The 26,215-nt window shown below is 39.0% G+C and overlaps 1 protein-coding gene across 1 annotated transcript; it reads right to left on the reverse strand.

Annotated features, from left to right (window-relative positions):
• Positions 1 to 1,409: 1,409 nt before the first annotated feature.
• TCAIM (T cell activation inhibitor, mitochondrial) lies at positions 1,410 to 25,734 on the reverse strand. The gene is made up of 11 exons (XM_013192742.3): positions 25,577 to 25,734; positions 24,083 to 24,154; positions 20,774 to 20,909; positions 20,088 to 20,241; positions 18,719 to 18,965; positions 17,355 to 17,477; positions 15,407 to 15,504; positions 13,204 to 13,295; positions 11,107 to 11,339; positions 7,924 to 8,055; positions 1,410 to 4,566 (listed from the first exon to the last, which is right to left on the reverse strand). Exons 2-11 carry the CDS (start codon positions 24,109 to 24,111, stop codon positions 4,341 to 4,343), a joined length of 1,470 nt encoding a protein of 489 aa, XP_013048196.1. The 5' UTR covers positions 24,112 to 24,154; positions 25,577 to 25,734; the 3' UTR covers positions 1,410 to 4,340.
• Between the last annotated feature and the right edge of the window lie 481 nt (positions 25,735 to 26,215).

Genomic DNA, 26,215 nt, shown 5'->3' on the forward strand with positions numbered 1-26,215 from the left:
ACTTACCAATATATGGAAACACACAACATCCAAAAGCTATGGAAACAAGACTGCAAGGAGACTTTCAGAATGTAAAAGCTAGCAAGAAAATATTAAATTTCAGCTCTACTGAATAAAATATCGTCAAACGCCTTTTTTTTTTTTTTTTTTTTTTTTTTTTTTTTTAAGACATTACTGAGATCCCAATCAATCAGTCTGGCTACTTAGACATACAGCGCCCCATCAGAGGATTTAGCAAAAATGAAGTACTAAATTATTCAGTATTTAAGCAATCATGTAAGGAATATGTAGCTGTAAAGGACAAACTGCAAAAGAAGATTATTTTCCCTGTTACTTCAATTTATACTGCAGTTTTAACAGGGCCTTCCAGGTAAAAATCTAAACATTTTTTCCATGCACAGAATTTAGATCCCAATTTAGCCACATATTTCAGTCAAATTCTTTCTGTATTTATATGCAACAGAAGAGCACAATCTGTATCTCTGAATTTAACTTATTATTTTTACTGTATTTACAGCTACGCTCTCTCACAGCTGTGTTGCATTTGATTTTTATTTATTTATTTTAAGCCTCCTCTGCTACAAACTCCCACACTTTTAAGGTTCTAAAGAAATACTAGGGAAGTCTTGTCTTTGGATACATGTACTATAAACATACAGTATATGTGTAAGCCCAAGGAATCACAAAAATAACGCTGTTCAGATGCACACTGTATTCTCAGAATGACAATTTTAAATGAATAAGCTTTAAAATTTCACCTTTTCCTCAAAAAAAGCTTTTTAGCTATAATGTACGCAAACTAGATCAGAACCATTCATGCTCTCCAAGAAAAGCTCTGATGCATTTTGAAACATGCTTAAATACATCAGCTCTAACCTTCTGCAATATTTACCATTTTAAGTCTTTTTCAAGATTCATAATCAACATTTTGAATGTCTGGTAGAATGTGCATACAAGCCAATCAGTCCCTGAAAGTGTATCACAGCAATTAATAGCCAGAATAACAGTGACCAGATGGGTATTATTTCACTTATTTCATCCAATTTTTATATATAGCTCAGAGAATCAAAATTGCATATTAAGCTGTTAAAATACATGTAGGAAACTTTAACACTGGAATTCATACAGAACTGATACCATAAAATGTTAAGCATACACCTGACAAAATGGAAATTGATGTTTGCCACTGCATGCATCTCCAGATCAAAGTATTAAACAGCATCAAAATAACGCATTAAAAGTGATTTTATTTTTTTCTTAAGTCCCCATGTCTTTTATTCTAGCACTAAATTTTTGAATTTCCTTCTGGCAACTGCGCTAAAACAATAAACCTTCCTGAGAGGCTGAATGACATGATCTGAGCATCGTGGTTTATTAACTCATGACGGATGACCAGCACACGTTTCAAGTCTTTGATCACTGGGAAAGATTTTTACTTATCTTTCAAACGTTTATTGCGAATTTCTAAACAGGAGGAGGAGAACTCAAATTAAGCCAAACATTAATGACTAAAACAGCAAGACATCAACTCCACCTAATTTGATATTAGAATTTGTTTTTAAAACAAACACTTCTTGAAACTTCATACTGAGCATGTTTTCAGTTGTTGGTCACAGAGCAAGCAGGAATTCTGTACCAAAAAACACCATGGTAGATGTTAATACTCATTTAAAACTATCACCACAACGAGCTGATAGCATACAGTCTGTTGAGCAGAATGCAAGGTGTTCTGCCCCATTTAAAAGCAGGTCAAAGTTTCAAATTCCCATTTCCACTCTGCCATTGTGATGAAAGGCTTTCAGAATTCTAGCCCCCTTTTTCTCCCCCTCATTAAAATACTGTAACATAAAATATAATTCTGACAGATTTAAACCATACACAGCTACCTAAACAGACAGTTCTGTTACTTTCAGGACAGTGTTCAAAATAAATCAAACTTGTCAAAAATAAAATAATACCTATAACATGCACGTTAAGTTCTTTTTTTTCCCCACTGCTTTTCTACATATATTTAAGAAAAAAAGGTTGTGAGGACAGTACGTTTGTAAACTCAACTCAACCGTTCTGCAGTAAAATTGAACTACAGAAAGCGTGCTACAAAATAATTCAGCTAAGATACAGAACTTACAATGTTGAATTACTGAACTAGAAAGAATCTTAATTTTGCCGTTGCTCAATTTTTGAGCAGTTTTTAGAGATTTTAGCATGCAGCCCCCTTCTCTGGGAGGATAGCAGCAGAACTGTGACTGGCTTATTGCACAAACACAAGAACTCAGCCAGGCAGTAAGCATCCAAGAAGCAGGCTGCCAGCCTTTTGGGGGCTGACACGTTTTGTCAGAGGATTTTAGCTACTTCCCTGCTAGAAGGAATGGTGAGACTCATGAGATCTATTCCAGACTGGAAGCGTCTAATTGCAATTATTTTCATTACTTCCACATTTAAACTCCATCATCCCATTCCCTCTCGCCTGTCCTTGCCTACTCCTATCACTGTGCCAGGCCAGGGTCCTGACAGACCCTTTAAACTTGCTGAAAGATCCCACATTATTTCATAAGGGCTCTTTACAGCTTACTTCTCCTTCTCCAGCCAGTTCTAGCTGCCATCTTTAAGGCTCAAAGAGAAGGTCCCTAAGTCTAGTCACTGCTTTTCTATGACATTAATGTCAGCCCTCACTCAATCCCTAGCAGGATTCCTGTCACAATCACATCAGGATCTTGATCGAGTCTACTAACCTTCCCTCATCAAACATTTTCTCTCTTCTACAGAGATTGGAGAGCTGCTTCCTGCCTGAATGCCTGTAAAGGGGCATTCAATTCAAGGGAGAAAAAATTGCTACACAGCTTTTATTACTGAAGCCACCCTACTTTCAAAGAGCTACAAGGAGTATTGCGAGGCTACAGGTGACAGGACTGGCTCATTTGCTTAGTTCAACTGGGACACAAACATTATTGTCAATACTAGGTGGACAGAGGGGGAAGTGTCATGCAATAGAAATTAACTGTTTAGTCAGAAGAAACTATCAACTGAACTTTATAACCTATACAGGAATTGCTAAAAATTTGGCTGAACTAAAGGCCCAAGAAACTCCAGTTCTGCCTCTCCATTTTAAAACAGACGCATTTGAGATCACAGTGTTTTTTTTTTGTTGTTGTTGTTGTTGAAGTTTGCAACATCATAATTTGAAATTGAACCTTTCAACTGAAAAACTGGAGAACCCAATAATTTCCTTCCTCAGTACAGGTGTAAATATAAGGCAGGTAAACATCAGACAAATCCTTTTTTTTTTTTTTTTGCCAGTTGTTATAGGTGAAGTCCATAAACATTAAGCTGTTGGATTCTCCTCAAAGGAAGTTTTGCAAAGTAGTAACCCAGATACAAAATACATCTTGGCATGTATTACAATGAAAAAGTGTCGACAAATTCACACACTTTCATTTTGTTTAAGCAATAAAGTACCAGTAAAGACACACGTTTGCTCTACAGAGCCTTACTGCAAGCTCCCTGCTCTCACTGAGAAGTACTTACACTTGCAGACAATCCCACTCAAATCAATGCTTCCTTTCCTTAGACGTCACATTAAACTACTCAGGCAGTAAGTGCCGTGAATGGGATTTGCAAACTGTTAGTAGTGTACAGAAAGATAAGTCTTCACAAAATTTGAATTGTATTTGCTTCACAAATACAGGAAAACAAAAATAGAATGACATCTCCTCTACAGTAAGCGCAGACAGTACAACTGGTGTATTTTGAAATTCTAAGGCAACAATATTGGACCAGCATATGAAACTGTACTACAGAGACCAAGTTAATGTACTGCTTTCTTCTGCAGAATAGAAGTACTTTTTTTTTTTTTAATTCATTAAGAGGTAGCAATATGAAATGCCAATATTGCCACCAGATAACTTATATACTCAATTTCTGCATTGAAAAAATCCATTAAGGTGATATGTAGTGTCTGGTTTGAGTAGTATACTCTATATTCAAGGAAGTCTGTCTGGCAATATTCGTGTGTATTAAAAACACACATGCACATTTTTGCAGACTTGCAATTTAATATCTTTTCACCGTTAACTACAAAAATGCAGTTTGACAACTGCTTTCATACACTGGGACTCCTACAGTAGTACAGAGAACATACAGCTACCTTACCTAGAACTTGCAATACTGCGCATTGTGCAAACTGTCTAGGACTCCAATCCTTTCTGAGCAGCAGTTAGAAGAAAATTTGAGGGTTGAGCACAGATATCAAAATACAGATTTAAATAATTTACTCTTAAAAACATTCATATTTATAGCCTCTTACAGAAAATAAACAATTCATCTGATTATCAGATATGTCCTCAACTTTTCCAGTTCCAGGGTATACACAGGTCTCCATCCTGCAGCACAGAGTAGAAGTGTGAAATGCAAAGGTGCATGCCTTGTAGGTAGGGTAACGATTCTTCCAGCAGTCGCTTACAGCAATTTATCATCTGTGCACTGGAAACGCTGGGTTCCTTATACAGCCGATCCAAAGAAAATTTTTCAGTGGAAGTACCAATTAGCTCTTTTTCTGTAATCATCATCCTAGCAAATGAAGACAACATACAGGGACAAAATAAGAATTTTCAAAAATCATTAACTTGAACCAAACTTTGAGTAACTACATTTACAGATTATACACATGTAAACAAAGGTAACGCTTCCTCATGTACAGGTATGGTACTGCTGTAATTTTTGTGCAGGTCAATACCCACATCTGCCTCAGAAGCTAAATTGCATATGCTTCCATGACCATGGGCAACAGCATGCCTACACACTTGAAAGCCCGCATCATTAATTTTTTTTGCTAACAAGGTAGTCATAAAAATACCAAAAGAAAAATTCTGTGAGGTCTATTTTTAATATAAGGCATGGAAGCACTCAAATAACCTACAAAGTATGAAGTTTAAGAGTAAAACTATGTTAATAACTACTCTTCTTAAGAACAGTACTCTGCATGCCATCAAATCTAATGGACGACAGGTACAGTCACTTGATGTGTATTAAATGTGCTAATAACTTACTAATTGTAGGAAGTATACAGAATATCAAATTCATAGCTTGCAGATGATTATTTCCATTCACTCCAAACAAAGAGTACTAAGACAGATCACACAGCAAAATTCAAGCTCCTCAGAAGTAAAGTTAATTTGCAGAATGAATTAAGATCACTGAAACTATGGATTGTATGATGCAGATTCAGATCGGATTCAGCAGGACTTACTAGCTCAGGCAGTATGCCACATTCGCATAGTTAAACTTCTTTCAGAGCCAGCTTGGTTGTAAGAGCAGCACCACTGCTGCCCTACAACTCGGACTCTGAGCTAATAGGCCTCTGTGCTGAACCTGGAAATGGAGAAGGACTGGAGAGTGTTGCTGCAGTTGTGCTGCACCTGGATCAGCTTGGGTACTGGCTAGGTCTGACAGTGCCAGCTGCAGAGGTGGGATGACTCTGTACCTGTTTGGTGAGGCTACATATTCCAGAAGGGATGAAGCTGGACACTACCACAAAAAGGCAGATTTGACAGACCCGGAGCAAGCCTGCCCACTCCACTGAGCATATCTGCACCACTCTCCTGAGCATGTTCTCTAATACCTGTGAGCCAAGCTTTCCTGTTCTGCAGAACCCCAAGCTCCCTTGAAGGATATAAAGTCAGCTGCACGTAATGACAACCGCAGGCTTATTTTTAGTCACTTCCACAAGGAGGCTTATACCTCTACCACAATACGAAACAGATACTTTCTGAAAGGGAGGAAGTGGATTCATACTAGAAGACTGACATTATCCACACAGGTAACACAATTCTGTAGAACAGCAATGTCCAAACTCTCCAGCATATCAGGTCATAGAGAATTCCAACTACACTATGCCATTTACTGCATGTAAAACAATCACCTGCATGTACAAAGTATATCCAGTACATCTCAAAACATTTTCCTTTATCTCAGATCCCCTTTACAACCACAGGATGCTAAGGAAAATCAGAAGTACAGAAAGGGTTCTGTTCAAGGAACCATTAAAAGGAAAAAGCAGTTTTCAGCTTCAATAAAAGGACACTAACAGAGAAATATGACATATCCACACACTAAAAGAACAGGTGATAAATACAGAGTGACTGTTTTCTATCACCTACAGCATAAGAACAAGAATGCCAAATGAAATCATCAGGCCATGGTCTATAAAATAAAGAATACCTCTTCCCTCCTTCAATATACACGTGGTAAACCTAATTCAACTCTGCAATTTGCTGCCACAGGATATTTTGAAGCCACAAAGTGTAAGCTGGCTCAAAAAATAATTAGACAATTAAGAAGGGAATAAAGATCTAGTGAATGCTTTTAACATGAGATAACACTTCCAGCTTCAATTACTTAGTCAAGTACAGACTGTTAGAAACTGGAGAGGAGTACAGAGTAAAAAGAACACCATAATTTTGCCCCATTCACATAGCCTTTCCACAAGCTAACAGATGAGGGGGTTTCAACAGACCTTTGATATGACCGAGTATAGCTGTTCTCAACTATTTCATACAAACCAGCAATCATCCAACACACAGAAGAGCTGAGATATTTAGCTTGCCTCTTACATTGTTACAACACAGCTGCTTATACTCTGAGGGGAGCCCCACAGTTCTTTCACTGTTAACCTAAAGATGTCATTATTCCTGGATGAGTGTCTTTATGATGTGGGGTAACATGAGGGTTTTGGGGGGAGTGAGTTACCAGATGCAAATGCATACATTTGCAACAACATCCCTCCCAACCTCTATAGACAACACTTTTCCAGCTGTCACATACAGAAAGCTGGATAGAGAGCTACTCAACAGTTATCACTGGCAAAAATAACCAACCCTTCATAGCTGTGCTTGGATTATGGAAAAACTCCAAAGAACCTCCATGCTTTACCAAAGTCCTCCCAGATGAGTCCTCCCAAGGAATGAGATCTTAACAGAACTAAAACCATAAAGTTTTCAGTAATGCTTATGCCTAAAATAACCTTCATAAAACTAGCTGGATCTTCTAGATCATAGATGTGCTCACAACAAAGTGTGAGGTTTCAACAATTCATTAAAAGCAGAAGGATAAGCTTGCAGTAATGACCTGTAAAAGGATAGTAACACCCAGTTATCCATCACAGTGTTTTATTCAAAATAAAATCAGCATCTCTACTTCACACTCTTCTTAATCCTCAAAGACACACAGAACATACAAGGTCAACAACAAAATTTACAAGTGTGCTGGATATTACATGTTATGGACTTAATATTAAGTGCTGGTACTGAGACTCACTGTAGTCACTCTCATCTCACAAGCATCTGTGAAAAAGTACCAAGGAGGTATTTTTTTCCATCATTCTATCCCTAGTTTTTCTCTTCCCCTTATTATGTGCTACCTAATCTTTTTCTCATCTGACTGACAAACAACTAGATATAATAACTCTCTAGTCAGTCCCAGCTGTTTTTAGTTTTATTTTATTGTTTTCTTGTTGCAATTTAAGTAACATTAGTAGAAGTATGTTGCTTTTCTTACTCTATAGAAAAGAGTAAGAGTTTTTCTTTGTTAAAAAAAAAAAAGAAAAACTCTTCTTTTGGGATGTCATTAAAAAATTGTCTTGTAGGCAAGGATCTGAATTTCTGAATAAAATTTCTGAACAAAGTACAATTTCTGAATAAAGTACAACTATTTCTACCAGCTGAAGGATGGGTATTTTCTGACAACTGTTTGTGTTCACAGAACACTTGAATTTTTAACTTAGTAAAGCAGGTAAGCACAGCTTTACTTTAGAAACAGAAGTTGGTTTTCCACCAGAAGAGCACAAATACTTTCTTCAAAGTTCTACAACAGCTACAAGTATACAAAGATTTTCATAAGCTAAAAGTACCAAGTCATATAAACACTTACTCTTCCTTTCTTTTCAGGTTCTCTCTTGCTTCCTGTGCTTTGGCAACAATAAACCATTGAAGGGTTGCTGGATCACAGACTGTTGGGATAGTAAAATGTCCAAATTCATGTAAGCTTGGTGTATATCTATCACTGTAATGAAACATGATGGAAATAAAAACCAAGGTATTTTTTTCATATTAGTATTGACATGAATTACTTTCAGAATGAATTCTAACTATGAGTAAGAATATCACTAAATCACATTCAGAATAGCTGGTAAAAAACAAATCAAGTTTGGCTTATGAGAATATAGAAGCATCATACATAAACCTTTTCATTACTTTTCATAAGCAACTCAGTCAAAAAACATCAAAAAATACACACCAACACCTTTATATGTAACTGTGTGTTGTTCTGACTGCACAAAACCTTTTATTGGTGGAATTACTCTTTATGTGAGAGAGCAACTGGAATGTATGGAGCTCTACCTCGGGGTGGATTACGAGTGAGTTGAGAGCTTGAAGGTAAGGAAACAAGGGCAGGCTAACATGGGTGACACTATTGTGGGTGTTTACTACAGGCCACATGATCAGGAAGAGGAAGTCACCAAGACTTCTACAGACAGCTGGAGATAGCCTCACAATCACAGGCTCTGGTTCTCCCAGGAGACTTCAACCACCCTGACATCTGCTGGAAAGACAACACAGCTAGGCACAAACAGTCCAGGAGGTTCCTTCAGAGCACTGATGTCAACTGATCTATGTGTGGTGGATGAGCCAACGATAGAGGTGTGCTGCTGCTCCTTGTAACTAACAAAAGACAAGTTGGAGACGTAAAGGTTGGTGGCAGCCTTGGCTGCAGTGGCCATGAGATGGGGGGGAGTTCAGGATCCTGTGTGGAGGAAGCAAGACAAGAAGTAGGATTGCAACTCTGGACTTCAGGAGAGCAAACTTTGACCTCTTCAGGAACCTACTTGGAGGAATCCCACTGGTTAGGGCCCTAGAAGAAAGGCGGGTGCAAGAGAGCTGGTTAATATTCAAGTGTAACTTCCTCCATGCTCAAGATTGCTGCATCCCTATGAGTAAAAAGCCAAGCAAAGTGGGCAGGAGACCTGCACGGATGAGCAAGGAGCTCCTGGCAAAACTCAAACAGAAAAAGGAAGTACACAGTGTGTGGTAAAAAGGGACAGGCCACTTGGGAGGAATATAGGAATGTTGTCAGGGTACGCAGGGATGCAGTGAGGAAGGCTAAGGCCCATTTCATTTGGAGTTAAATCTGGCAAGGGATGTCAAGAAGAAGGGCTTCTTCAAATACATCAGTAGCAAGAGGAAGACCAGGGAACCCTAGAGACAAGAAAGACAGACTGTAGAAAGAAAGATTTTCCTTTAGTTGAGGAAGATGGCGTTAGAAATCATTTAGGCAAAACTGATACCCACAAATCCATAGGCCTGGATGGGATGCACCCATGAGCGCTGAGGGACCTGGCTGATGTTATTGCGAGGCCACTCTCCATCACATTTGAAAAGTAATGGAGAACAGGAGAGGTGCCTGGGGACTGGAAAAAAGCCAGTGTCGCTCCAGTCTTCAAAAAGTGCAAGGAGGATGACCCACAAAACTACAGGCCAGTCAGCCTCACCTCTATCCACAGAAAGGTGATAGAACAGCTCATCCTGATGTCATCTCTAAGCATAGGGAAGAAAGAAGGTGATCAGGATTAGTCAGCAGGGATTCATGAAAGGGCAAATCATGCTTAACCAACCTGATAGCCTTCTATGATAGAACGACTGGCTGGGTAGATGAGGGGAAAGCAGGTGGATGTTGTCTACCTTGACTTCAGCAAGGCTTTTGACATGGTCTTCCACAACATCCTCATAGGCAAGCTCAGAAAGCATGGGTTAGATGAGTGGACAAATGAGGTGGACTGAGAACTCGCCGGATGGCAGAGCTCAGAGGGTTGCGACCAGTGGCATGGAGTCTAGGGCGAGGCCAGTAGCTAGTGGTACCAGTCTTGTTCAACTTATTTATCAGTGACCTGGATGAAGGGACAGAGTGCGGTCTCAACAAGTTTACTGACACAAAACTGGGAGAAGTGGCTGATACACCAGAGGGCCGTGCTGCCATTCAGAGGGACCTGGACAGGCTGTAGACTTGGGTGGAGAGCAACCTCGTGAAGTTCAACAAAGGCAAGTGCAGGGTCCTGCACCCAGGGAGGAATAACCCCGTGCAGTAGTGCAGGCTGGGTTGAACCTGCTGGAAAACAGCTCTGTGGAGAAGGACGTGGGAGTCCTGGTGGACGACAAGTTAACCGTGAGAGCCAGCAATGAGCCCTTGTGGCCAGGAAGGCCAGTGGTATACTTGGGTGCATTAGGAAGAGTGTTGCCAGCAGGTTGAGAGGTGATCCTCCACTCTACTTAGCCCTTGGTGAGGTCACACCTGGAGTACTGTGTCCAGTTCTGGTCTCCCCAGAACAAGAGAGACATGGAGCTCCTGGAGACAGAACAGCAGAGGGCTACAAAGATGATCAACAGACTGGAGCACCTGTCATATGAGAAGAGGCTAGGAGAGATGGGCCTGCTCATCCTGGAGAAAAAAAGTCTGAGAATTGATCTTATCAATGTATATAAATATCTTAAGGAAGGGTGTCAAGACGATGGGGGTCATATTCTTTGCAGTGGTGACCAGTGACAAGACGAGAAGCAAGAAGCACAAATTGAAACACAGGAAGTTCCAACTGAATATAAGGAAAAACTTCCTTACTGTGAGGGTGATAGCGCACCAGAACAGGTTGCTCAGAGAGGTTGTGGAGTCTCCTTCTCTGGAGATATTTAAAACCTATCTGGATGTGAATCTGGTGCAATGTGTTCTAGATGACCCTGCTTGAGCAGGGGGGTTGGACTAGATCTCCAGTGATCACTTCCAACCTCAACCATTCTGTCATTTAAACCAGCACAACACTGTAAGATAAAAACTCTAATTTTGATTCTTAAGTTGATTAAAACATGCAGAATGTCTTTCAGTCTAACTCCTTCTGAACCCAGAAAAAGGCACACAAAACCTTGAGAAATAAAAAGACTGACATCATGAAAATCTGAAATTTAGTTTTCTTCTTAGTGAAAGCAATAATCAGTTTAACAACAACAAAAAAACCCAAACAAACAGTAAAAGCTCTAGAAGGAAGAAATCTTCCCTATAAATACCTACCTTTCTAGAATCATTTGCAAGCCTCGCAGACTGTGAGGATGAAAACGTAGCCTACTGTCAAGTAATTTATTATAGAAAGAGTCCAGCGTCTCGTAGTACTCTTCTAGAGTCAACAGGGGTTGCAGCTCTTCTATGTATATAACTTGTATGCCTCCCAGAAGTTGGCTTATCTGATCTTCCAAAAACAGCAGCCTTTTCTGAAGTTTATAGTAATTTGGCAGTCTTTCAAAAATCTGTACAGGCACACACACAAACAAACATTTCCTACGTTACACAGCACATTACAACTGTAAGAATGAAAAAATTAACAAGAAACTATAAAAGGAGACACTGAACAGTGCAAACATACAACCCAAGGGAAAAATTAATCAAAGGATATAAGAAATCAGAAATATCACATATATACATTTTGGTACAAGATATAATGGAAAAGGTTTGTAAGTATTTTCAATATTTACACTATAAAGGCACCAAAGGCCATAACAAGATAGATGGATGTCCTTTATCTCTCTATCTATGGAAATTAATAGTCCCAGATCCCTAAACAACTATAATTTAAGGCCTATGTAAAATGTTTATTACCACAGTTACAGTGGTAGAGGTATTCTACATACTGTCAACAAGAGTGGTTCTGACAGACTGATTTATGTCAGTTCTAAAAAAAGGCAGTCTCTATTGCAGGAACAAGCACTTTCTAAGGATTTGGTTGATAACATAGTTTGTCTGGAGTCTGAAGGGAGGGGAGGGAAGGATGAGGCCTCTGATTTACACATCTACACCAGAAAAGATTAACAAATGTTCAGAATTGTGAGTCAAGACACAGAAGGTAGGCGACAGGGCGAAGGCTGGAACAGGGAAGAAAGTGAAAAAGGGAAGTCCGTAGCAGTCACTTCCTACCACCTACCCAATTATTACTAGAATGCCACTTTTCATACAAAAAAAAATACTGCCACTTGTGAAATTGTTCCAATCTCTCTAGAAATGACAGAGTAGTAGAATCCAAGTAGCTTTTGGCATAACTTCCACTGGCTCAGCATTTGCAGTTGTATGGAAAAACTGCAAAAATACTCTAGTTATCATTATCTATGATAAACCATTTTACGGACTGACATGGACACTATTCTATTACTTTCTTTTTTTAATAATTCCTAAATAAAGCACTTGAACTGAGGAATGCTTCCTAAAATGGGTTAGAATGCAACATAAGTTTCTACTCTCTAAAAACCAAGTAGCTAACCAGTCTCATGAAGATCTTCATCAACAGGAGGGCTACGAAGATGGTGAAGGGCCTGGAGGGGAAGACGTACGAGGAACGGCTGAGGTCACTGGGCCTGTTCAGCCTGGAGAAGAGGAGGCTGAGGGGAGACCTCATCACAGTCTACAACTTCCTCGTAAGGGGGTGTCGAGAGGCAGGAGACCTTTTCTCCATTAACACCAGTGACAGGACCCGCGGGAAGGGGGTTAAGCTGAGGCAGGGGAAATTTAGGCTCGACATCAGGAGGGGGTTCTTCACAGAGAGGGTGGTTGCACACTGGAACAGGCTCCCCAGGGAAGTGGTCACTGCACCAAGCCTGTCTGAATTTAAGAAGAGATTGGACTGTGCACTTAGTCACATGGTCTGAACTTTTGGGTAGACCTGTGCGGTATCAAGAGTTGGACTTGATGATCCTTAAGGGTCCCTTCCAACTCAGGATATTCTATGATTCTATGATTCTAACTTTTTCTGTGTATCGTTTAATCTTCAGTGCGCTTTAAAATCAAAAGCCCTTGTTTTCAGGTTTGAATACAGACCTCTTTGACTTCCAAAGCGAATACCATCACCACGTTTGTTTTGCATAACAAATTAGTTTGATTTACATCTAATCAGGAATACGACTGGTTTGTTAACAGGAGCAGCGGTAAAGATCTGACAGAGATTGTTAGTAAGAACACATCACAGGATTATATTTGGGATGCAATATACACAGTTATGCTAAACATAGCAGCTGCGTTATTTCCTTTAAATTACTCATCAGTGATCTGCAACAATTAATATTTTGGTTACAGTTTAAGAAAAGGATGTCAGAGCAGACAGTATCACTTGCTTTGAAATCTTACTTTGGTCCAGTGATGGTGAACATCCATGGTCCCCAGCATTATGTGGCCTGCCGCACTCATACCTGAACGGTCTGTGAATACCACTGTGCGCCCTGAAGAGCGAAGAAAGCTCTTTACTAAGTTTGGTTATTGTAATTATTCCCACAATTATTTAAGGTTTAGCCACGTATGTCATAAGCAACGCGTTTTCACTGCACAAAAATAAACGGGTGCTTTCCTTCTGCTCAAAATCTGAAAAAGTGATTCTTGAAAACTCTGCTTCCAGAATTTTTCCGTACCAACCTCAACTAGCTTTTATCTTTTCCCAATTTAAACAGATAGATTTGATAGATTTTTAGTTAACCAGACTTTTTCTTACAAAGACAGTTCTTAAAAAAAGAAAATTGCAGCAGACTGCATCTTCAAAGAACCTGTACAAATAATATATACCCAAAGAAATATATATGCTGTATACTTAAAGTATGTGGAAAAGGTTGGTCGAAGAACTATTAGCACAACCATTCAACACTATTTCCACAAAGCTGTCTACAGCATTCAAGCCATCAGGAATGCCTTCATATTAGGTTTTTTATTGGTTTGCTTTTAAGAAAGAATAAAAGCAACATAAAAGTCTAATGCTATTTTTAAGTGTAGCACAAAGATTCTCAAGTATTCTCGAGGGTAACAGCACAGGCAACTATTTACCAAAATAAGCTTCCAACAAAAGTCTTCAGTGTGATATATTAGTCTACAAGATAAGGCTTAAATAGAAGATCTGGAATGTACCAGACACCAAACCTAAAGAGCGCAAAAACCAAAACCAAATAAAACCACTTAACTTCACTGCAGTAAAACAACAGATGACAATTTCTAAGTTATGCAGCATTAACACTACATGGTTGGAAATGTCTAAAAGCACTAAATAAAATGCTGGATGCTGAACAAGCCGTAAGTTAAAGTAATGCTACCAGTAACTCCACAATAACTAATTCTTGAGATCAAAAGGGCAGGTGTTGTCTTTGTAAGGAATCATACTGGGTAACTGTAAAAAGGGAGCATCATTCCATCTTTGATGTTAAGCTCCACAAGAACTACAAGGATGAGATTGAAATAATTAGGCATCTCTAAGACAGGAAAAATCAGACAAAGAATAGAACATAATGGCTTCCAATTATGAGACCAGTTATTACTCTTCAAGAGTCTAGATGGAAAAGGCAGCTAATTATGTTGAAAACGTACCTAGGGGAAGAAAAAAAGCTTCTCTTGAACTCGCCTCTCTACCTCAGCATACAGACACTTGAACGTGCTCTCAGCAATCATGTTTCCAAAATACTTAAGAGCGAGCAACACTGACTTCTAGACATCTAGTCCATCCTCTTACCCCAAGGCAAGACCAACTGTACTTTTAGGTACTCGCTATTATTTGTCCAGTATATTATTAAAAACATTCGAAAATGGAGTCTACAACCAGGTCACAGGACAGACCTCTCTAGCACTTTACATCTTTACCATGCTTAGGTAAAGAAACTAATTTGAAATTTGATACAGTTTATACTTATTGTCCTACTCACTCTGTCTTTTGACAAAGGATTAAGTGAACCCTCAAATGAAAGCCACTCAAAACTGAGTATCTGGAAACAGGCAAAAAATGTGGAGTTACAATTATAGCAAACAGCTACTGCCAAGGCCAAAACAGCTGTATCAGAATAACAGTATGTCAGATTTACAGAATATTTTACTTTTTTCTGAGAAGAGACTTAATTGTGAGTGTTTTATTGAACACGCATGATCAGAGAAGCTAATACAATTTTAAAGAGATTCTATTAAGCACTCCTTATATTGAATGTTTAGAGAACCACTAGCATTTTTGTCTTGAATTTACTATGAGTAACAACATGTTGCTACTCACTATCTTTTCAAAGACACAGTCTGGATTTTTTGCATTTGTTTTTAGTACTTAGTCTTGTGCCCTCACCTCACTCCTCTTGCATTTATCAAGTAAAAAAGCTGAGTGTAGAGAATACATTGTAAGGAAGGGTCACTAAAAACAGAAAGTAGCTTAAAATGTAAATTCTCACCAGCTTTTTAGTAAGCTTGCAAGTTTTTTTTGCAGTTATCAGAAGCACTCATGAAAAATACTACAGCTCCCTTTTCACAGAAGAGTCATGCTAACCTTTGAATCAATACTCTATTAGGATATATGAAACAAATAGTGGAGATATACCTTTAACATTCTTTAATACTTCAGGTCTCTGTTGGACTAAGCGACCCAGACTGTGCAGTTGGCTACAGCGATGAGCAATACCCCAGCTTCTCTGCCACCTGGATAAAAACACAAATGAGAGCATTTCATTTTCAACTTTATAAAAAAAAGAAACACAGAACAACAACACACAAGCTGAGATACAGACAAGAACCTTATAAGTCAAATGATTCGAAGTAACACTTCTTTGACAGTAATAAAAGCAAAGACCTATCGAAAAGCTGTCCATGTCACGCTATTTGAAGAGATAAAAGTCTAAATAAAATTTCACAATCTCTCTTGAAATAAGTGCCAAGAACAATATAGGATAAAAACAGATAAGAGTAAACTTGTCTAAGAAAAATAAATATAAAAGCTGGTGGACAGAACAGAATTTGAAAATTAAACCTCTTGCCCAATAAGAAGGGGGTTAGTAAGCAAATAGCAACATACTAGCCAGGATTTGGTCCACTCATGTGGCATGCTGTTTCTGTTTGCACACTGTGTAATGTTTGTCTAGAGCAGCAAATATTGTATATAAAGGAAGCTGTCTTTTAAGTTCCTAGCTCAAAGTATCATGATTCTAGCAGTAAGTTGCCTTTTTTTTTTTTTAAACAAACAAACAAACATATTTTAGAGTGGAGTAAGTTTTGTTTCTATAACATCATCTTTGTTAAACCACTCAGTAGCCAGGTGTTACATTAGTGACTTTAATAAATGTAGTTTTGATTTGACTTAAAAACGTAGTTTTGATTTTGAATTTTGATTTTCTTGATCAGGAAGAAGAGACAAGCTATTAATTAAATTTCAGAAAGTGTTTAAATTAAAAAGTCGTCAGTCTATCAAAAAACGATGTTTTTCATCTTTGGAAGAATTGCTGGCTGATATTGAACTGTCTCGAAATGTGAAAGTGGCATTCCAGTATTGTGCTGTGCCTGGCTGGGATGGATTTCCTTATCTTCATAGCAGCCCTGCGCTTTGGATTTTTGACTAAGACCAAGGACAACGTGCTGATGTTTTGGCTATTGCTGTGTAGTGCTGGCACAGCGCTGAGGTTCTTTTTCTTCCACTCTGCCCCTGTCGGGGAGCAGACTGGGGGTGGGCAAGACACTGGAAGGAAACAGCCAGGACAGATGACTCCAAATGAGCAGAGGGACATGGCCATTTCTGGTTATGGCATTTGTCTTCCCAAGCAACCATTATGAGTGCTGAGGTTTGCGCTCCAGGAAGTGGCTAAACACCTGCCTGTCAATGGGAAGTAGTGCATTAATTCCTCATTTTGCCTTGCTTGCAAACACAGCTTTGCTAAACTTTTATCTTGATCCATAGATCTCACTTTTCCTCTTCTTATTCTCTTCCTCCCATCCCACTGGTCGTCTATGAGCGAGCAGCCGCCTGCATGCTTAGCTTATTTACTGTTACCCAACAATACCATTTTGGCTTTCAGTAGCACCAGACAAAGATATAAGATAGAATCTGTAAGCCACCTTTTTAACTCCATCTGTCCTAAACTTATACATGGAATAAAGCTAACAATCTCATTCAACCTCTGAACACAGGCATTAGGCTGGAGGATCACAAATAGTAGCTTCATATTAATACATTTATTTTTCAGATTCCTGATACTTGAATTCTTTTCTAAATGATGGAAGTCTAATATAAACCCTGGAAGGTGCATAACTCCTCAAAACATAGCAAACCTATGTATTTAGTTACAAATGTTAGGTCTTTTGGAGCAGATTGTAACAAGGAACTTCTGTCCTGCTACAATTCTTCTGGAGAAATCTTATTCAATGCAATAACAGTATCATACATGAAATACAGCTGCTGTGCCAGAATAGGCCTTTAAAACTCATGGCATGGTATTACACAATGCCTTGGTTTGGCTGTCTTAATAGAAGTAATTTATTAATAGAAGGTAATTTATTACCTGATATCTGAGAGCTGGAGTTGATGAGAAAGTTCATTTTTTAAACGTTCAAGTTCTTTTCTAAGTGGCAAACTCTTCTTTAGCTTTTTAACTGCACTTGCTTCATTATCATCTAGCCAGGATCTAAAAAAAAAAAAAAAAAAGGAAAAAGGAAAAAAGTAGAATGTTGAATTTTCTCTCTCATGCAAACAGTACATCTAACTGAATTCTTACTGCTAACATCGATGTTTTATTTCAAGTTACAAGGTAAAGAGATTTTTTCTTTTTTAAAGTAGAGGTCAGAAACTGAAACCACTAACTGCTTCCCATTAAAATATTTACAAAGGTAAACCTGGTGCTCTCTATCTTCAGGGGGACTAGGCAATCAGATTGAATGGAAAGACTTTGACAACGTTACAACTATAAAACTTTGAGAGGCGTGAAAGGTGTAGAGCAGCAGATTAGTGCTATTTATTTAGGGGAGCTGCTTCAGACGTCAGTGCTTTAATGAAAGAAGTTCCCAGTCATCTGTCTTTAATAAATAAATTATCCTAACAGACTGTCAAATAAAGGAGGTGGTACTAAAGGGCCAAGTTACACAACTCTTACAGAGCTGGAATGAGCACAGATTATACAGGTCAAAGTTTTACCGTTCTTTTGTCAGTAATCACAACCCTGGAAACACGACTTACAGAGCACATCTAAGGCCTTGAATAAACAGTTCATTCTATTTTTAGGAGAAAGCTACTCTTTAAGAGATTTAGCCTTGGCTGATAGCATGAGCTTATTCTCACACACTCGTTTTTACAAACGAATACTTCAATTCTTACAAAGTATTCTAAGGGAATACAGCAAACAAAAAAGGAGCCCAGCGCCAAATGGCTAGGTATTAAAACCAGACTGTTAATAGATAACCGTTCGTGTCATTTCTTGTCAATGTGTAAAAATAAGTAGAAATGTTGTCTACTTCCTAAATCCCAGTTGAATGTTTTACAGTAGTATGTAGTATAGTGATTTTCTTTGTGAAATGCTAGGTAGGGTAACGGGTTATTTTTTGCTCAGAAGATACCACCACCATAATGCTGCGTTTATTTCAAATGACAGAAGAGTCTCGTTATAAAAAAAAAGTTTTTGATATGCTAATTTTAACCCTTCCCCCAAAAGGAGCACATAAATACAGTTTATACAGTTTATAAACAACCAACTTCTAAATCATAACATGCTACATATAACACAAGTTTAGTATTTATAATTGATGGTACCTTTAGAAGCACAATGCTATGCCATCTGGCAACTTAAAACATTCTGACCTTAATTTTCATGTATTATCTTTCTTCATGTATTACTAGGTTACAAAAATAAAATCAAATACAAGCCTTACATACGTTAAAGTAGTTTCCACTCTTTGGGCTTGTTCTAGGTCTTCCTCAGGATCCTTGAATCCAGTAAACGAATAGTAAGTTTTATCCCATTTGATCGGTCTGTTCTGTGTGCTTTTTGCTTCCTTGTGGGGCTGAGAGTTCACATTCAAACTCTGAATATGCTCCGTAGATAAACTGCAGGAGTTGAGAATATCTAATACTGTGCTCAGGAGATCCCTAGTGTGTAGTGTAAAACTGACAGCTCGAAACCCTACAAAATACAATTAGCATTATTTAATTAAATTACTTTAACTGCATTCACATTTCTCTCATCTTAAAAGAGCTAAAATGAGGATGTGCATAGGCAGAAATTATTGTGACATTGTTTTTTTCAATATTCACTGCAAAATTCAAAGCAATTTAACCTTTACAATTGACTGTTTTGAAAACTATAAACATTTTAAAGTATCTGAATCATTGGACAAATCGAAAACCTAGCCGCAGATGCAGCAAAATCCAAGAAAATATTATTTTGCTTTAGCAGTGGCAGTCCAACAAAGAATTCGTATTATTACTGATCATCAATTTGCATGGAATTTGCACTTACACACTGGCTAAAACTAAGGTCCAGTAGCTAAATGACTAGACTAACTACCCAATAAGAAAGCAAGCCAGTACTGGAGTCAAAAGCAGAATGCTGCTGATAGTTCAACTGGCATAAATAGACTGGACATACTGCTACGATTTTCTTGAAACACAGTACAATTTTGTTTTCTGGCACTAGGGTACCTGACAATTTGCTCAAGTTCTTTGACTAGCAGAATACAGAACATAAAACTCATCTGTTAGATAAGGCCTTCTGATTCATCAGAGACAAATATGTAAAACAAAATTAATCAAAACCTCTATTCCAAATTTGGCAATATTGACTGTAGTCTCAAAGCTAAGAGAACACGTGGTAAATTAAAGCTTTAGATATTACATATGGCATCTGCTTTCAGAAGAAATTCCTGCCGATCCTACAGGCACCCTGATATTGAGTACTACATATTGTCTGCAAAACAAGGACCCTGTTGTTGTTCGAGTTAAACATAAATAACGTATTTAAAGCACAACAATTATCACTTACATCAAAGTGCGTTTTTTTATTTCATCATACTGTAATTTGACCTCAACCTCAAATTCTCATTCTTTCAATACTTTTAAAAGTTCAAGATGTTTAATTATTTAAGATGGTCTTAACTGGTCTGATCTAATACATATTTTCATGGTTTGACAGTATTTTATTCAGTTGAAAAGTCATCATGACTGCACAAGGCATCAAAGACTGCACAATGGTCTTTCTTAAAGAATTTTAATACAGTAAGATACATTCTGCATGATATAAAAGCACCTGAAGTACTGAAGGATTCTTGAACATTAGAAGAGTTTGGTTCTCTTTCTCTTACGTAAAAAGTAAGCTGAGTTGGCTTAAAAGAGCGAAATCCTGGTTTCTGTAGATTCTCCAAGTAGCCATTTAACCTCTTCAGAGAGTTTTCATTTACTTCCTGTTAAAAAAATAACAAATATGGCCAGTTCTCATCTAAACCTTTTTAATCTCAAATGCAAAATTAGTGTTATTTTTTTTTAAACAATCTGCCAGCTGCTCTGAATGACACAGTTCATATTCTCAGCATAAATGAATAATTACCTTGCATGAACACACTGTATGATGTACATACTTGTACATTCCTGTAACAGATGCCCCAACCCCATTTTTAGGGCTTTCAGAAAAAGGGCTTAAGAAAATAATCCATTGATTTCAAATATGATGCACAGCATTTCAAGCAATATTATACGTTAAATGGGAAAGATTCCGTATTTTCTTTACAAAAATTGTATAGAAAATATGACTAATAAAAAAATGTTTAAGGATCTATCCTTGCTAAAAATAAATTAAGCAGTGCATCTTTTTGTTCTTTTGTAACTGCATTCAGTTATAATGCTACCCCACCCCCACCCCGAAAGCAAGGAAAACAGAACGCTTTCACCCTTGATGTATGCCACATTTACAAAGAAATCCCATTGTAAGATTTTTACCCTTTCTTTGGGATGCTGGCCAAAGAAATCTGGATGCACAGCAAAATAGAAAGGTCTGAGAGCATTGATGGCATCAGCTCCTGACAACGTTCTCGACTGAATAATGCATTGTAGCAAAATCTTCTCCAGACATAACCTAACAAAATAATAAAATGTTTATGTATGATGCAACCAATCAAGTGACAAACTGATATAAATTACACTAGAATGTGACAGAATGGAGTAAACATTCTCAATTGCAAGTATAATCATTTAAAAGTGTTATTAGAAGTCTGAGTGCTGTTTTTTTTTCCCCTTGGGACTCACAAAACTGCATTTATACAGAGCAAACCTAACAGGTTCCAGACATGGTGGATGCTAATGGCTGATTAAAGACATTTAAGTACAATAACATTTTCCTCTAAAGTAGGCTCAAATGATAATTTCCCAGTCAAGTAGTCAGAATGATAAAGACTGGCTTTAGTGGCATTTTTTGCAGCTGTTCCTGAAGCTGTTCCTGAAAACCAACCCTTACATACTTTTGAACCTCCAAGTTAAAAACCCAGCCCCGCTTTTTTTTCAAGCAGTGCCAAGGACTATTAAATTTTTCCCAGAAATAATAACCACAATTCAACCAAAAAGTTCTGCATTTGTTCGAGGGTCACAATCATGTCAATTTTGAAACAGATTCAATCTAATTTCCCCAAACATACTCCTTTATAGAAGACGTCTAGTAAGATGACAGTACTTTTTTGTCCTTTGATCTTCACTGAAAGAGAAGGACAAAAACGAATTTCAGTGGTAGGAAAAGAAGAGTGTTTCAAGTAAGACCAGAAAGAAAAGTCAAATTAAAGTTCTAGGAAGCAGAGAAAGTGCAAAAGATTGAATACCTCCAATTATGCATAAATTAAACAACAGTTCTGCAAACAGCACATTTGTGTAACAGAAGACTGAAATGGAAGAAAAAACAAGATCTGAATTAAAGACCACCACCATTTCCTGCCGTAGCTTAAAGTTGATATTCAAGTCAGCATACATTACAGTGTATTTAAAAATGGCAAGAAGAGGCAAAGTGTGAATATTGAATGATTTCCTTTACCTAAAAAAGGTAAAAAAAAATTCAACTGACCAATCATTTCATCTGTGATTAACATTAATTTTATTTTGCAACTCTGAAAGGTAGGGATTCTGCTCTCTTAAGCAATATAATACTGTTTCACTCCTCACAGTAACATTCATTCAAACTGCAGGCAGTAAGCAATATATGGAAGGTAAGAAACAAAGCTGCTTCCAATTCACATAAAAAAAACCCAACTATATTAGTAATAGTAAGCAAGACTGCACAGAGAGCTATCTGCTCAGCATCCTACACCAGGAAATCATCTTTGGACACAGAAACATGTGAGACTGTTTCTGACTGCTATCATTAATTAAAACCCACCCCCCAAAAACCCTAAGCCTGTGCTCAGATGGTATTTCTCATACTGGCAAATGAAAACAGCCGAGTTGCTAAGCTGATGCTATGACCCTTACTTTACCTTTCTTCTGTCAACCTTTCCAGCTCTTCAATTAGAAACATAAAGCAGTTAAAGCTAATGGTTTCTGCCTCTAAAAGGAAGGCAAATATTGAATTAGCAGGTCTTAAAAGTCAGCTTGCTGAAAACAGGAAAAGAGTGTGTAGAGAAGTGGGAAGGAAAACCTGTAACGTAAGAAGAGTGATGAAATTTCCAACTGCTATGACTAAAGATAATTTTTGTGAATGCAATTTAAATGGAAGACAAAAGTCTGTCATTTATTACTGGCAAACATTTCTACCTCCTTGCTGGACACGTCTGAGGAAGGCTCTAAGACTACTCATCGCTATAGCTCACGACCCTACTCAAAATAGCAGGAGATGGTGAAGCACTATGGCAATATCGTGTTTTTATGGAGAGCGAAAGCTATCAATAACAAGAACGTGCCAGAGGTGCTCAGTGACAGAGGAAAAAACCTCTGCCTGCCCTGGCAAGAAAGGCAACAAAGCACACCAGATGGAAAGTCCACTTGGTCATATGCTTTATTATTTTGAACGCAGAAAGACAAATACAACTGTTTTGCTGAGAAAAAAAAAAGTTTTCTTCATATTTGTCTTCTGTAGCAAGTGGACGCAACAGCGAAAAAAATTATTTCCAGCAACAACAAAAAAGTAAATTCAGCCAGTTACCTATCCGATGGCAGCTTTTGATTAACACCCACGTAAGAAACCCACATCCTACTAGGCCCGGCTGCTGGGAAGAAAGAAGCAAGGGGTTCAGTTCTCTCTTCACCTTGTTTGTACACTATATCCCACGTTTACCCTCCAGCTACATTGCATGCTGTGTCCAGTAGTTTGGGGAAAAGTTCCAGTGCACCTGGAAATTATTAATCATTTCCATCTGCTATTCTACAAGAAAAATGTCCAAGTATGGACACCTTCAGTGCACTTGTTTTGTATCTAAACAACTCTGTCATGCTAGTATGAAGGCTCAGGATGCCAGCCAAAAGTCTATTTTGAACTTGCTTAAAAGAGAAACGCTCAAAGGCCAAAATTAGTCTGCGTGACAGAAGGAAGAATTCATTCACCGAAAATGAAAGACAGAACTCTGAGGCATCCTTCAAGTGAAGTGACAAAATATATGAATTGAAATGAAATTAGGGAGAGAAAATGCAAGGAAGATGCTTATGGCTTCTTTCAGAAGGGACAACAGATTGTTTCGAGAGCTTCATGCTGATTTGAAGAGCAGAGAAAGGCTTCATGTTAAAATCAAGGTCATAACCACTTCGAGGGCAGCCGTCTCCACTCCGTGAAAGATGTGAAACACAATCTCTCTTAGAATATATTATGCAATCGTACTCTAGGGCAGATTTAATTTATTGATTAATTCCCTTCAGCTTTCTTTTTACTTTTTCTTTACATCTCCCTGAAGTTTAACTTTTTGCACTGAAAAGCTTTGTTAAATTAAGCTCACTACTACAGATATATTCGCTCACTTTTAAACACTGAGCTTTAATAACTCAGTAATACAGTAACATATTGGATATCGTATTCAGGTTTAGAACACCACTTTCTCATAATTAAGCTATTTTCAAGGCCTTGCTTTGTTTAGAGCCTTTTTAGCATCTTGCTTGAGGACAAGCATATAGCTTTTGGGGATTTTCAACTCTGGATGCTCTGTTGATAGCTTCAAGCTGTACAGATGAAAAAGCCAAAGAAATAAGGATTAAAGAAAAAATACCTCATCGATGTTACATACATGCAAGTCATAAGCAAACTCCTAAACACACGCTTATTAAGTCAGCAACATGCCTTACCTTCTCACGACTCTCAAGCAGCAAAACATTTCAACGACTCAATGCTCAAGAAAGTTTTTGGCCATCCACTCACTTAAAAAAATAAAAGAAAAAAACTGTTTAGTAGCGGAGATGAGTATATACCGGTATTTCTCTAAATCTTGGGTGATAACTTTTAAAGTCAGAATAGCAATACAAAATTGAGAAATCGCACAAAAAAAGTTTCACAGAGAACAGTTTCCTGTTTTCTCTGCAAACAGACTGCAAGGAGTCTAACAAACATCAAGAGTTTCTACTATGTTTTGATTAGAAGATGAATATTTAAAGATGTTCTAGTTAGGGGAAAAAAAAACAGAAAAAAATCTGTATTGGAAGTGTATCCCATTTCTCCTGATGTTCAGTTTTTGACATAAGTATGGAAAATAAAAAAAAATAAAGCTTTTCAAGCATTAGCACACACCAATTAATAGAATTCCAGGTTATTTTTCACTCCCCTAAGACCAAAACTTTCAAACAAGTGATAGTATTTTAAAACTTATATGCCAAGTATTTTATTGGACCATGACATGAAACCAAAGGGAAGGACTGTTACGCAATAACGCCTGTTAGTCTTTTGAAAAGTTTGCTGGCATTCACAATAATTAATCAGCATTTTCTACCAGAGAGAGGAGTTATTTCTGGACTATGCATCTGTAAATCGAGCGTTTTCAAGCAGGAGATAAAACACTTAGCTCGTCAGACTGCAGCCACGCGCCTAATTACTGGGGATCAAGGGGGAAGATCCATACGGCAATGCTTCCTCGTATGTTTTCGGTGCGCTTTTAAAAACACTTTATTTAAAAAACTCGGTTTTTACACTTTTCAGAATAGCGAGCACCCCAGGTGTGTTAGTTTGAGTCACCTGGGGTGAGCCGCTACCAGGCCGACGCCGCCCTGGTTTCCAACAGAGCGTGGAAGTTACTTTGACTGTTTTGCAAAACAGCTGAAGTTTGAGAAGTGCATCTTATTGAGACAAATATAGTTTATTAAGAGTGTATTATCACATGCAGGTAGAGGCAAAATATGTTGAGCTAAGATTTCTCCAGTTTTTAAATTGTCTCCTGATTTTCAACCAGGTGAGCGAGACAACGGTCCTTTCATTTTTTAGTGTCCCACCAATGGTATTAAGCGGGAACCTGCCCCAGGTGCATTAGCAGGCTCTCTGGTGCTGGGACAGCTTTCTCCCTGTAAGTTTAGCTCCAGTTATTCGGACAGGAGATGGAAAAAACCCCGAATCTCCCTAATCTGCGGCGACACTTTATATAACCAGACAAAAGCATCATTGTTTCTCGCTTCAAACGCCCCAGTAACTGCACACAAGTCGTTCCGGTCCTCGTTAGAGCCTCAGGCTCCTGAGGGAGCCTCACCCGCAGGACACCTCAGAAGCACGGAGCCCCCCACGCCACGCCGCAGCCCCCCGAGCAGGACGCCGGGGGGGTGGTCGCCGCCGCCGCCACCCCCCGTGTGGGGGCTTACCTGCGCCTGGCTCCTCGGGCAGCCTGCGGAGAGCCGGCAACGAGCAGGGGGCGAGGCGGCCCGGCTGCCGCTGCCCGCCCAGCCCCGGCCCTGCCCGCCCTGGCCCGGCCGCACGGCGCCCCCCGCTCCTGCCCCTGCCCACCCACCGCCCGCCGGGGCCCGGCCCCCATCGCCCGGCGCGGCCCCGGCCCCGGAAACGGCGCCAGGGGGCGGGGCCCGGCGGCCGCCCAGGGGGTTCCCGCTGAGGGCGGGAGCAGCGCATGCGCAGTGCGGCGGCTCTGAGGGGCGGCGATGGCTGCCCCGCCCCGGGGGGGGGGGGGGGGGCAAAGGGGCCTGAGGTGGGCGGGGGAAACGCCTGGTTTCGGCTGCTGGTTTTGAGTAAACGCACTGGAAACAAATGAAACAAGCGTTTTTCTTCCAGAAAACTAGAATGGTGTGAAATTTGGGGGTGGCGTTGGATGCTTTTACACAACAAGTTGGGACCAGGTGAAACCCACGCAAGGGTTATGGCGATCACGCTTCTCCTGGTGCTGGTGCCTTGGTCACAAACTGCATCCCACCCTGTAAACCTGAATAATAACACTCCATCCATTCCACCCCGTAACACACAATGTAAGGATGCCGTCCCTTTCAATGTGC

The sequence above is a fragment of the Anser cygnoides genome, chromosome 2 (assembly GCF_040182565.1).
Source record: "Anser cygnoides isolate HZ-2024a breed goose chromosome 2, Taihu_goose_T2T_genome, whole genome shotgun sequence".
Lineage (NCBI taxonomy): Eukaryota > Metazoa > Chordata > Aves > Anseriformes > Anatidae > Anser > Anser cygnoides.